We start from the raw sequence: 13,959 nt of genomic DNA, 5'->3' as shown, positions 1-13,959 counted from the left end.
GTTCCCTATCTCTCTTCTAATTACTGCCATGTCCCTCGATGCAGTTCACCGCAGCAGGTTTGTTAATGTCGGAGAAGAAGTTATCTGACCAATAAATTTTAAGTTTTTAAGTCTTAAGATGACACTAAGCTAAAAGGCATTGTTTTAAAATCAAACCAATAACATACAAAAGGAACTCACCAGAGATTCCGATCACATCCATGTCAGGGGAATCATCGCTGAGGAACTCAATAACATTATGCACACCTTTGGTTACCATGTCCATCCCCATTGCACCACACCGGTGTTACAACTGAACCATACATGGCCATTTTTCCCTGCCAATGTACAGTGAACAGTTTGTAGCCTCGTAAATCTAATTGACATGCATCCACAAAATCATTATTTCATCAGCAAAAGTTTCAATCTTGAGTCGAACCACACCACAAACATAAAAAATTTTACCTATCGTAGCGATGGATGGTAGTGATTCACACGAACTGGGATAGAAACGTGGATCTCGGAATTCTGCCCATAGAAACATATGCTTAAAGTATTAAAATTGATAGCTTGAATATTGATTAAACAAATATGGTATATAGTATTCCATAGAAAGTCAAATTGTCAATACCTTTTCCTGGGGACTATGTTATAGGCGGAGAAAGGTGGCGGGGACAACGACCGATTAAGCAACAACAACAATGGAGGCTGACATTTTCGAAGGTTGGCTAAAAGGTGCGACATTTCAATTTAGGAGTAATTTAATAAGAGATATGGGTCTCAAGGTTTGTTTGAGGAATTATATACTGAGACGGATCGTTTCAGAGGTGAAACGGTACCTTAACTGATTGTTGGAGATATAGAGAGGTGAAGATGAAAAGTATCAGAATTTTTTTTGATAAGCTAAAAGGGAAACGCTTCGGTTTATCGGTGGAGACAGAGTACTATAAAAATCCTAGATACATACAACAGAGATTTAGCCCACTTATAAGTTTTATTGGGCCATAATGCGGATTTTTCTAAATGGGTTTCGATGATCAAAGTTACACGTGAGTATTGAAACATTACAGTTATGTGTAGGATCCACTATAAGAAATACTTTATAAATATATATTAGTTTCTGTAATCAATGTACAAAGTATCCTTTAGTTTAGTGGTATAAATGTTAGTGTTTATATCATAGTTACCTGGGTTCGAGTCACAGATTTGGTATTTTTTCACACTTTTTAAAAGTGGAGCACACTTACCTGCTGATGTGTCGCATCAGCAGTGATGAAACTGGCTCATTATAATGTAGATTAAATAGAATATAAAGTAAAAGATATTTACTCTAGACAACAAATCTCAAACAGAAGCTATCTATATACTATACTAAAAGGGATATATAATCAATAGGGAGAGTGTCCAAGTCGTTTAGTAAAATCCTCCAATAACAATCGTTCTTCCTGCCACGTCATATTACTCTGTCCATCTGCGGCCCAATTACAATTAACACAAGTAAAGAAACCCTATCGATTCTCTTATTTTGACTCCGTCTTCTCCGTTTTTTTTTTTTTTTTGCTAACTACTTCTTCTCCGTTTCTTCTTCATTCAATCTCCGTTACTGAGCCTCATCTGTTATCAATGTTCTTCAATACCCTCTTAAGGAATTCCTTCCACCTCCTCTCGAAAAAACGAAAAAGAAAATCCCTTTCCTCGACCTTATGCCAAGATGATGAGTCGTTTTATAGTGACGACTATCTGATGCTCTTGGTCGGGAAAATATCTTCTTCAAATCCATTCTTCCCTAATCCTCAAATTAATCTTTATCAGAAAAAATTGATAGAGGATCGTCGGTTGTGCGGCTGTGCCTACGCAGAAGGCGCGACCGACAACAAAATTTCACGAGTTTGAGGTTGCAAAGGTGAGTCTTTCCTTGATTTTGATTAGTATGCATCTTGATTGTTTGCGGGAAAATATTGATGTTCTTTCATGTGTTTGCTGATTCCTGGCACAGTTGATCACCATCCATAGCATGAGTCCTTCATTATATCAGGAAATTCTTATAGCTTGAGACTGTATAACTTGGTAATCTAATCCAGATTCGAACTAGGGTCAGTTACTCCCTTTCATCTTTCAACTTTTAATTAATACATGCGTATCTATTTGAAATGCAGATTCAATACATATTGCGCACATAGTTTACGATGTTTTGAAATGAAGTTCGTTACTAATTGGATTATCATGAGAGCATCTAAATATCCATGTGGGAATAAATCCAAGGTGAGATTCCTTCTCATGTTACCTTTGCTTTTGTGCCTATCATGCGTTTTTTGTTTTTGTTTGAGCTAATAGCTCTATGCTTTATCCGTTTTACATTGTTCTTCTCCATGCAATGAAAATGATTTTGAAGATCTTTCAAATTTCAGGAGGGAGACGGAACATATGTGTGGCTTCAGACAGAACTATGGTTCGGTTGGAGCACCGCTGCGTAAGATACATGATAACTTCAGCTCAGGAAACAGAGGTGCTGCATCTTCCGAGAAAGTTAATATCAGTGTTTTCCGAGTATATGTATGTAAATCTAGATAGTCTTTCTAAAAAGCATTGTTTAAAAATCAGATATTAATTCATTTAACATTTGTTTTTATCAGCCTTTGATATGCTAGGGTTCCTCTTTGGCTCCCGTAAACTCTAATGGCTTAATTTTCTCTCTGTTTCTTTGCTTGCAAAACCAATAAAAAGTCTGATACAGTACCGCATTCATTTTGTTTTATTGGTTTTGGATGGACGCCGTTGATGGTTTCTCGCTCATGGCACCAGAACTTGCTCGAGGAATCTTGAACCCAACCACGGATCAGCCCCAAGGCCATCCACCAAAAGTCCCTTATCCTTATCCTTTCCCATGTCTTCCTAAAATGAGCATTATCAAGAATGCTATGTAAAGAAACCTTTTACCTAATATGATCAAAGAAACTCTAACATCTGACTCTTTTTTTTGTTCATTTTTTGATTTCATAGTATGCGGATGGCGAGGAAATGATTGTTTAACTCCATGTCGTGACCCTTTCCCTGTCTGTTTGGAAAGAAAATGCACCGTAGCTTCTGGTAGTGTATCAATTCTTTACTGCCTAGCTTAACTAGAACAGTACACTGAACTGATTGTGTGTGTGTGTAACAGAACAGGATGTGGTCCTGAGTTCTGACCTAAGCACCATAAACATAACACGGTCAAAGACATCATAAGCCACACCAGTGTCATACCCATGCTCTCTCTCACCAAATTTTCCAATACAAGAACAACAAGACCAGAAACATCATCAAGAACAATTATGCAGAATGAGTAGAGGAGGAGAGAGGTGGTGTACCTGGTAAGATTGGGCTATATTAGGTACTGGAATGGAGATAATTGGTGTGTGCTTAGAGGCCAGAAACTGTTGCCCAGCAGTTGGAGGTTGCATATCGTAACAAGGTTAGGTAGCTTTCACTAGAGTATAGCGACTTATGATCCAAATTTTACTAGACCTATAAGATTTTTTGCTACTTGATGCTTTTTACCGTATTGAGTTCTTGGTTTTAAGATTCATAAAATAACCGAAGCTATATGTTTTTTTGGTTCCCTTCTCTCTCTTTTGTTTTTGAGAATTCATGTCTTACACATATATATTGATGATGATGACACAATGGCCAGTTTCGTTTGGATTTTTTTTTTCACCCAGGTCTGGTGCAGAAGAATGTTTTAACCATCTAGGTGTTTTGCATGTTCAAGGTATAAGTTTCAGTTGTGTAAAAAATTGTAATTTTCTTTTCAGCTGAATGATTGCATAGATAATGGTAATAGTGTCCTAAGTTGTTAATGTAGTGATTTCATGCTCTCTTTACGGGGACGATGATACTTGGAAAGCTTGGCTTGATGTTGATAACTCTATGCTCCACAACTACTACTACTTTTACAATCTTTGATAGTTTTCACAAGCAAAAATTGTTTAGGCTTATGCACATATTCTCGAAATTGTAGTTCTAATGCTAAAGTCACAGATTTATATCATTATGATTACGAGTTGAGAGCTGCTCTTCACTTTCTCTAAGGTGAGAAAAAACAAAAGATTGATTGTGGTGCACCAAAAGTTTTAATGTCTTTTAGTTTCCTAGAAAATAATTAACTATGCAGCCATTAAAAATAGTAATTTAGACTAATCTTTTGAAACTAAATATAACAATTTACCCAACAGAAAAAAAACATTTGAATATTAAAGTTTCGATTTTTGTCTATTAATGTTAGAACCAATACAAAATCCCTGGCAAAAAACAAGAAAAATCAACTTGATTAAAATATTAATTCCATGAAAAAAATGAAAGACAATGGAAATCATGTAAACATTTCAACTAACAGAACTACATGATGTCTTAAAAATAAAATTAATATCAATATAATGCGTACATAAATCATTATAAGAAGTAACTTGAAGGAGATGAACATTTTTTAGAAACTATAAAAAATTATATCATTTTAAAAAAACAATCATAGAACAAAAGTGAAAATAACAATAACTAAACACTGAGTACATAACTGAACATACAAAAAAGGACTAGAAAAACATATAAATAGAAAAAATAACTGAAGACACAAATAACTAACAAATTTAATATAATTAAAACATATAGAAAAAATGACTGAGAACATATAAATGGAAAATACATATCATACAAGAACCAAACCAAAAATGAATGAACGTTTTCTTATCATAGGTCCACATTTGAACAACCAACTATTTAAGATGAAATATACATATATTCACAAAACTATCGAGCATAAAAGAGTGAAAAAATTATCTTGGTACGAAACGTTAATCTTAAAATATATAATGATAAAAACCACATTAACTAATTATATATAATATATTATAAATTAATCAACACAATGCATGAAATTAATACTTGCCATAACATTTTTAACAATATATTTTACTTTAACAATTCCATAATAATTATTTGAAGTTTCAAACGATAATTAACAAAAAAACTAAAATACATAAACATCATACCACATATAAATAAGATAAGTGTCAAGTTCAATACATGAGTTAGAACTACACCTTCTATCTACGGCTGAGAAGATAATACTAGCGGAAACACAGCTAAAAACAACTTCGCTACATCATATGTGATATTTTTGTATTCCAAACTCAGTTTTGATATTTTAGTAAACTAATAAAAAAAATTATTACAAAAAAATGCAAGAAAAATATATGCAACATTCAAACAACAAAAAAGCAGAGCATATCTACCTTCATATACTATGCCCTACACAATACATAGCTTATATACATAAAAATTCTGCATTATTTTATTTTCACACCACAAAATTTATTGTAAAATTTTAAAAACTATTATCTGCGCGTTGCTAGGCATTTGATCTTGGGTGATGTAGATCCAATCTAAGGGTGGCAAGCTATCAATCAAACACTTTCCTTATGCCTAGACACTATGCTAAACAAGCTCTATCTCTAGATGAATGTTCTTTTGGTAAGGCAACTCAAGCATCTAATCTCTTATGTTGAATGTTACTAAAGCAAACATGGATAACAAGTCTAATAGCAATCTTAACTCCTTTAGCAACTAATCTCTTAGGTAAAGCAAGCTAAAAGCATTGAAGAGTTGGTTCAGGTATTTCATCATACACCTTGTGGGCAGGAAATGCCTAGAGATCTATTTTAGTATGATCAAGACTAAAATAGCATTGAGAACCCTCAACAAACAAGGAAACAAGTAAATCTAACACTAAACACCCCAGATCTTCTCTAATCACCCTTAATCACCCTAGCCCATGAATCCAAGATTAGTCTACTCACTAATAGACATGAATAACCCCAAAACCATGGATGATTCAAGGTTAAACATGATTAGAGAGCAAGATAATCAAGCAAAGATAAGAAATTATGATCAAGATTAGATCTTTTTCCCAAAAGTGGCTTTTGATTAGATAGAAAATAAGATCTCCCCTCCCACTTTGGGATTACAAGAGTATTTATATATCATTGGTAAACCTAAAGGTTTCCATTAAAAAGTCTAAAATGCCCATAGGAAATGTTTAAAATCGACTAAGGATAAGTCTCGGCTCGGGTAGGAGTCGACGGCTACAACCCGCGCGACCCTAACCCGCGTTGGAGCGTCGAGTGGCTGCACTTCACGCGCGCGGGTAGCTCGCCCCGCGTTACTTACCCCGCGTCAGACCGTCGATGATGCTGCTTCTCCATGCGCGCGGGTCACGGATCCCGTGTCGTTCTCCCCGCGTCGAACTCGCTCCTCCAGCTCCGTGCGCGCGGGTGAGTGTTCCCGCGTGCCTTCAACCCGCGTCGTATCGCCTCTCCAGCTCCGTGCGCGCGGGTGAGTGATCCTGCGTGCCTTCAACCCGCGTCGTACTCGCCTGAACTCGAACCAACTTCAATTTTTGTCTCTTCTTGAGCCATAATGCTTCTAAACACTTCCAATTACTCCATAGGATACTCCATTACCTGATTAAGACATATAAATGAAAAATGGATCCTAAAGATGCTAAACTCTTAACCTATATGATCATTATGTACAAAATGGAAGCTTAAAACAATGCAAATATGCAAGATATCACGCGTAGCGCGGAAAAACGATCAAGTACATACAAAAATAAAAGAGGAGTGTGTATTGACAACAGTAAGCGTAATTTTAATAGGGGCCTTAAATTTGAGAGATTAACATATAGACATACTTTGGTCATTGGTCTTTACACTTTAACATACTTTATGCTGGTAGTGTACTTTGGACTAGCTTTTGTTTTTTTCTTGACAAAATTGTCCTTTCTTGGAAATAGAAGGCATAGACTAAAAAACATTATTCTCGTTAGCTTATCAACACTAGTTACGTTCTTTGTTTAGTCAATTAATATGTGACAGGTTTATGGAGTTCTGGGCTTCTAGCAGGACCGTTAGATTGTTTTATTTTTAGATTAATCTGATGGCTGGTGTTTGTAAAAGTTGAAGTTATGTGGTCAGGAGAAATATTAATGTGGACGGGGTTATAGGGTGTTGTGGTAAGGCGACACAGAGTGTTGGTGGTTACTGTGGTCAAGGTTGTTGTGGTAAGAGACTGAGGAATTGTGACAAGGTTAGAGGATTTGCGGGGAACAGTTGAAGTTAAGTGGTCAAGGTTAAAAGTTATGTGGTTAGGAGGAGTAGTGCGTGGTCAAGAAGAGGATATACGACAGATCATTACCCATCCCAATTTTCCATCACAATGCTTTTCATAGCTTTCAATGAAATTATCAAGCCATCAAGAAGTATATGTGCCGGTTTGAAGAACCTTGATCCTTAAAGAAGTGATGTGTAGCCGGTGAACAGTTCGAGAGGAGTGGAGATTTTCGATGACGGCGACAGCGGTTAATGAACATGAAGATGAACCACCAAAAAATCCCATAAAATTATGTAGTTAGAGTTGGATATGTGGTTTCTGGTATAAAATTAAAATCCACCGACTAGATAATTGAAGCTTACAAGAAGATATACAGTGGACCATAAAGTGAAGAAAGATAAGAATGGTGAACCTTGTAAGCATCAACTATGAAAAATTAATTTCAAAATCTAGAAAAAGAGAGAGAGAGAGATAAAAGAAACTAATAATGTAAAAAATGATTGTGACAGTGAAACCAGAGATTCAGAGAGAAGGAGTGAATGTAACCAAACTACACATTTTTAACTTATTTAAATTAGAAGAGTTTTTTAGAGAATTCACAAGGAGAAAGTACTCTACATGCTGAAAGTATATCTAGCAGTAAATAGATAAATGAAAAATATGTCTAGATGTAATTTTTTCCTTAAAGAGATTTTTGGGTACGTTTCCACCGTACTGTTTACATTTAACGGTCGGTGGCTGACTATGGCATTTCTCTCACATGAGTGTGGACAAAAAAGGAACAAGATTCAAATATCTGAATCCATTGAAATTTAAACCAAGCATTTCAGAGGCTAAACAATAAATTTGGGATACAGTAGTAATTTTTATATTTATTGTTAAGACCAAATAAATGCAGATGAAGTGAAATCCAAAGGCACATCAATATGTCCTAATTTTATTTAAGAACAACCTACCAGTAAAATATCGTATGAAAACTGAAAATATAAATCATGATGGAGTTGTAAACCAAAAGTTGGATTTGCCAGATATTTTTCTAAGATTTGACTTCCTGCTATGAACGATTTATTAGGGCTAAGTTGTTCCAAATATTATCCCAGTGAACGATATAGGTGATTTTCGTTTCCTTATCATGGGGGTATTTCGGAATTTTTTTTTAATATAACTGAACCAGCCGAACTGGACATTTTGTTTCTGAGTTCCATTCTGTTTTGAGTTTCAAACCTATGGATGATTTGTGGTTTTGTTCGATTCAGTACCTCAAAACTGAATATTTTTTTTTTTTTTTAATTACATGTTACCTTGAACCTTTTTTCTAAACTAATGTAAATTAACTCAACCGATTTTTTTTTTTTAAGTGAGTCTGTTTTCGTTTTCTAGAGGTATTATAAAGGAAAAAATGGTATCTTCCTCTTGGGATAGACTTTGTAAACACAACTTTTGACTAATTCAATAAGCGCACACAAAAAATAAACATAGAAAACGTTGATGAAAGCACTAGTTAAAAAGTGTAAAAAAAAAACCCAGCACATCACACCAATATGATACATGAAAACTGGATAAACTATACTAGCTTGCTTCTTCGACGCTAACTTGTTTCTTAAAGTTTTTATTCTTCCACACCAACATAAAATTCAAATTACACATGACTAATTCTTGTAACGAAAACATAAAAACCAAGCTTCCAATTCCATAATATGATTATTCAGGTTCTTATCAATTACTTACGACGAGGTCAACCAAGTGGGTAAGAAGGATGCATGGCCAAACCACACATTCCTTCGGGTGCATTCACGTCTCTCTTGATCCTCATGTATCCACCTTCTCCCCAATTTTGCCCCCATGAGTTCTTAACCAGCCAATACTTAGTTCCTTATTCACTCATTCCATATCCAACGATCGTAACCGCATGATGCAAATCCGTCCCACACTCTCCATCGAATATCCCATCCGAGTAGTGCCTAAACGGAGCCCCAGACGCTTCTATCCTCACGGAAACAGGCTGTTGAGACACGGCTTGTAGCAACGCTTCCTCGTTATTCATCGGAACTGTCTCATATCCGCTGATCGTTGCAGCAACGAAATCAGCTGATTGTGTTGTAGCAAGACAGGTTTGCTGTGTTCTTTGGTATGGGTAGTTTTGCTCTGTGGTAATGCCTTGGTTTTTGATGTACTCGTACGCATTCAGCGACAGTCCTCCGTCACACCCATTATTGTGCTCTCTGTCGCAGTCTATTAGTTGTTGTTCTGCGAGTGATAGAAGCTTGCCCGTCTTAATCTTTGTTATACCTTCAACAGCCGCTACGGCCGCAAACGCCCAACAAGCTCCTATTACATTTATAACAGTCATCTTGGTTATTTAGCGATCTGGATGTATTCTTAATCTATTCTTTACTTTGTTCTTCATTTATAAAATTTATTGATAATTTATTATAAAATTTAAAATGACTATATAAATAATTGGCTGTGATAGTTGTTTGAACCGAAAATGGAAAATGGTGTGTTTGTCGGATTCATACAATGAAGAATTTTAGAAATAGATTTCTTAAATTCTTGAGGCTTAAGAAAAATCAACATAGAAATCAAATGGAAAATGAACATCAAAAAGAGTTTATTCATCAAAGATTGTATTACAAGTATGATTACAAGTGTAAATTAAATCTAGGAATCCATAAACTTTTTGTAAGAAGTGTTCTAACTAGATGGAAAAGAGAGAGATCCGCCTTGATAAAGAGAGATGTATCTCTATTTATACAAAGAAGAAGCTAGGACTTCATACTAAAATATGCATAATTTATTATCTAAGCCTTGAGGGAGGATGCACCCCCAGTAAAACAAATATTGTCGTTGGCTGAAATGGTTATAGTGGTTGGATGTTTTAGTCAGAGCTGACGGGTTGTATTTTTCATTTTGCGGATTTAGTTACAAAAACAAACCACATTGAAGTTTTTTTTTCAGAAAATCCTGTAAGTTTTATTACTCCTTTTCAAACCACATGTTAATTAAAAAGTTATTCCGTATTGGTTGCTAAAAGTTGCACTAAAAACGTTTGTGAAAATAACAATCAACATTTGTTTAGAAGACATGATATGTGACGTTTAAAACTCCAAAGAAAAAAATAAAAAAACAGCACGAAATTGCTAAAACTGTCTGTATGATTAAGCGAGGTTGCACATCTATTTTCAAATAATTTGCATTTTATCCTTTTTTGAAAATATGCTTGCTAATTTGCATTTTATCCTTTGGGTGTAAATTTTTTGTAAATAAATTTATTATTTGGTAAAAAATATATTTTATTTAAAATTTCATTTAACTGCATTCTTCTAAAAGAGAATGAATGATTAATGCCGGTGTGCATTCTGACACACTATTTAAATATATTTTTTCCCATTGGAATGTAATATATTTATAGAAATCTTAACTTCCAATGCTGAAGGTTGAAACAAACTTTTGGGTGTTTTAAAAAAATGAACAGGGCTTTTTACTAGAATAATTGATTAATTACCGCAAGTGTCTTATGAAAGCCAGTGTACAAAAATATTACCGCAAGTGTCTTGATCTTTAACGGATGTAACGGCCCCCTCGTCTCTCCAATCCTTGCTCTCGTCGGCATCACTAACATTCTCATATTTAAACGGTAGCATTTTGCCGGACTCTGATTTTGACAATCCATTTATACTCTCGGGCACAACTAGTCCCGTGTAGGATGCTCGAAACTCCTCATCGGTGAGATCAGAGACCTTGTTGACATTCATCTTGTATGTTGCGTTCTTATTCATGTTGAAGCTCTGGACGAGCTCCAAGTTCTTCTTAAAGATCTCGAACCTGTTCCGTTTTTCGGATTCACCAGAGTAAACACGATGGAATCGAGCCATCCATTGCTCATGTTTTACCTTGGCAGCAGCTTCAAAGAGATCCACACGAGATGTGTCTCCTGAAGTTGTGGAACCCAAAATAATAGCTATAACTAAGAAAGTAGAAGAAAGCATGCCATAAGAAAAAATGTATGACATGTTTGAGAAAGTTTTAGGGTTTATATGACTTTAATTGGTTGCCAAGAAACGGGTGTGAGAAGGTGGCTTTTATAGAGATTAGAGACTGAAGTATTTGGTGACATTTATTCTGTTTGAATATTCTAACGCGGCAGGACTCAATTGCATGGTTCTTATGACTTCAGTTGGCCAATTGCTACATGCTCGAAGTAGAATAGTCAAGTGAATGGCTAATTTTATCAGAGTAAATAACAAAAATCTGGAGACGAATTAAGTAAAAAAAATCTCGGTTGGGGGCATTGATCAACTTAACTGGTGAAAGGGGTTGCATTGATCTTGGGGTCCCGATACACGCTACGGTGGAGAAGGTGATCCAATCTTACCGGAGAAGAAGGCATAGAACTACTGTCCAGGTGCAGATTGAGCAGGAGATACTGAGGCTGAGAGCTATTGGGCCCAGTCAGCAGGATGATATGGTGCTTTGGAAGCGGGAGAATGAAGTATTTCAACAAGGATTTGAGTCATCTCAAACGTGGAACATGATCAGAGCAAGATCACCGCATGTTTCATGGTCCAAGGGGCTCTGGTTTAGAGAAGCTACTCCAAAGTTTTCTTTCCTCACGTGGTTAGCTGCTCACAACAGATTAGCGAGTGGGGACAGAATACTTCAGTGGAACCCTCAAGCTATCTCTACATGTTGGTTGTGCAACGCAGCCACTGAAACGAGAGATCATTTATTCTTTGATTGCTCTTTCGCCAAAGAAGTCTGGCTTGGAACAATCAGAGGCCTGGCAGGTGGAGGTGTGCCAACTCAATGGCTCATTTTACTGCAAAGACTGGTAACTGGTCTTCAAGACAGCACCAAAACGTTCCTCTTCCGATACAGTTTTCAAGCTACTGCTCATGCTCTTTGGCATGAGAGGAACAAACGCAGGGTGGGAGAAAGCCATCAACCTCCTGGCCGCCTTATTAATCACTTGGATAAGCTGATTAGAAATAAAATCTCCTCCTTACGACAGCAAGCAGGAAGCAGACATGAAAAAGCCATGGAGATATGGTTTGGGAGTAGATGATCTTTTCATTTTTTTTTCTATAAGGTTCTATAAAAGCCTGTAGGTTTTGGTCTATACAAAATAGCATTAGGTTGTACAGAAGTTTTTGAAGTGAATAAATTTAAAATTCTTTCAAAAAAAAAAAAGTCTGACACTGGACAAAAAATCGAACCAAATTGGCAGAACAAAACCCGAACCAAAAATTAGCCATTTTAGCTTAGATTCCTTTAAAGCTAAACCGATTCTAATGGGATTGTCGGTCTTGTTTGGGTTGCTATGTTAAACCGGTAATTTTATAAGTATCACCTGTATATCCAAATTTATTGTACATACTTTTTTCTTCTGAAAATTTTAATTAACATGATTGTGATGAGTGGTGGATTAAAGATTTAACAAGTTCCAAAGAATATGATATATAATAAATTTAGTGATTATAATATATATATATATATGAAATCTATGATTAAAATGTGTTTTAAATTAATAAATATTTATGTTACATGTAAAAATAATTTATATACTAGTTAAATATTTAAAACTAAAATCTGTAAAATGAGTAGAATAATTTAAATATATTAAAAACGGTATATTTAAACATTATATTCACTAAAATATAATTAATAAGTATACACGAGAACCGCGCTTTAGTGGTCCAGTGGTGGTTGAACTATCTCGCTCTCTGCCCCTTCTTCGGGAGGTCAAGGGTTCGAGGGCCACCGCTGGCAGATGTTGCTCTTGAGGGTCTTCGGGCCCAATACGGACACTTCACACGAGCGCGGCCACTGGTCCAATTACATGTGGCTGGCCAGCACCTCTGGATGATCCTCGGCGCGCTCCGGTTCACCGGACGGTCTTTGGGCGCTAGTCGGAGTCCTACGGGTCATCCGGACACCAGAGTCATCAAAAAAAAAAAAAAAAATAAGTATACACGAGAAGAATGTATTAAAAAGGATATTAATGGAGAAAAGGAATTTCTTACTTTTAAGAGATGTATAATCATTTAAAAGAATCAGTTATCTTTTTTACAAAACTATAAACCAAAACGAAATTAAAATACTAACATCTATCTAAAGAACTAAGCTTACTCGTAATTTTCACTAAATAAAAATACTTTCTAGTGGTAAGAGGATTCCAGGTCGCAAACCAATCCGAATTTGAGAGCCTCCCAATACACTTTAAGTTGTGGTCATGCGACTATAGAACTATATATTAAACTTCATTTGAATATCCAAAAAAGATCCATCCCTAAGCTAAACTTTGAAATCAGTAAGGACCCTTTTTGAAAAAAATAATAATATAATTATACATTCGTTTATTATGTCTTTTTTTTGTTTTTGTTACGCATGCTATAAAATCTAGAGAGAAAGAGAGGAGTACATTTTATTCTATATTGTCGAAATAGAATAGAACATAACAAAATGGTATTTCAATTTGAAGATGAAATTTATTATATGAATATATAATATATTATAAGTTTAAAACTCAGTTTATGAAATATAAATATAATTTATAGAAATATTTTTTGTTTTAATATTTTCAAAGAATATTATATGTAAAAGGAATCTATATGTTTTACATGTTAATTACGAAATTTTATATATATTTTTTTTAAAAGTTAATGTTGGTAAAGATTAGAGGGGGAAACATATAGATTGCAACCTTTGAGCTATAACATGTGATTCTTAGATTTCTTAGAGAAATAGGTTAGTCCATCTAATATTATAGTTCTCATTAAATTAACCATAAAATTAAGGGGCTTTTGCAAAAGTGACTCAAAACTTGGAGTCAAACAG

The 13,959-nt window shown here is 35.2% G+C and overlaps 1 protein-coding gene, 1 long non-coding RNA gene and 1 pseudogene across 2 annotated transcripts; 2 read left to right on the top strand and 1 right to left on the bottom strand.

Annotated features, from left to right (window-relative positions):
* Nucleotides 1-1,552: 1,552 nt before the first annotated feature.
* On the top strand, nt 1,553-3,938 carry LOC106340491. The gene is made up of 8 exons (XR_001269414.1): nt 1,553-1,882; nt 1,976-2,046; nt 2,136-2,241; nt 2,388-2,899; nt 2,980-3,066; nt 3,140-3,430; nt 3,678-3,727; nt 3,821-3,938. It is a non-coding gene; the product is annotated as an uncharacterized LOC106340491 (long non-coding RNA).
* Nucleotides 3,939-8,857: 4,919 nt separating this feature from the next.
* LOC106341510 lies at nt 8,858-11,135 on the bottom strand (annotated as a pseudogene).
* A 452-nt stretch (nt 11,136-11,587) lies between these two features.
* Nucleotides 11,588-12,187, top strand: LOC106338261. The gene has a single exon (XM_013777281.1). The coding sequence runs from the start codon at nt 11,588-11,590 to the stop codon at nt 12,185-12,187; it is 600 nt and encodes a 199-aa protein (XP_013632735.1).
* Nucleotides 12,188-13,959: the final 1,772 nt, after the last annotated feature.

The sequence above is a fragment of the Brassica oleracea genome, chromosome C4, assembly GCF_000695525.1.
Source record: "Brassica oleracea var. oleracea cultivar TO1000 chromosome C4, BOL, whole genome shotgun sequence".
NCBI lineage: Eukaryota > Viridiplantae > Streptophyta > Magnoliopsida > Brassicales > Brassicaceae > Brassica > Brassica oleracea.
This window is presented reverse-complemented; position numbering and strand designations above follow the sequence as displayed.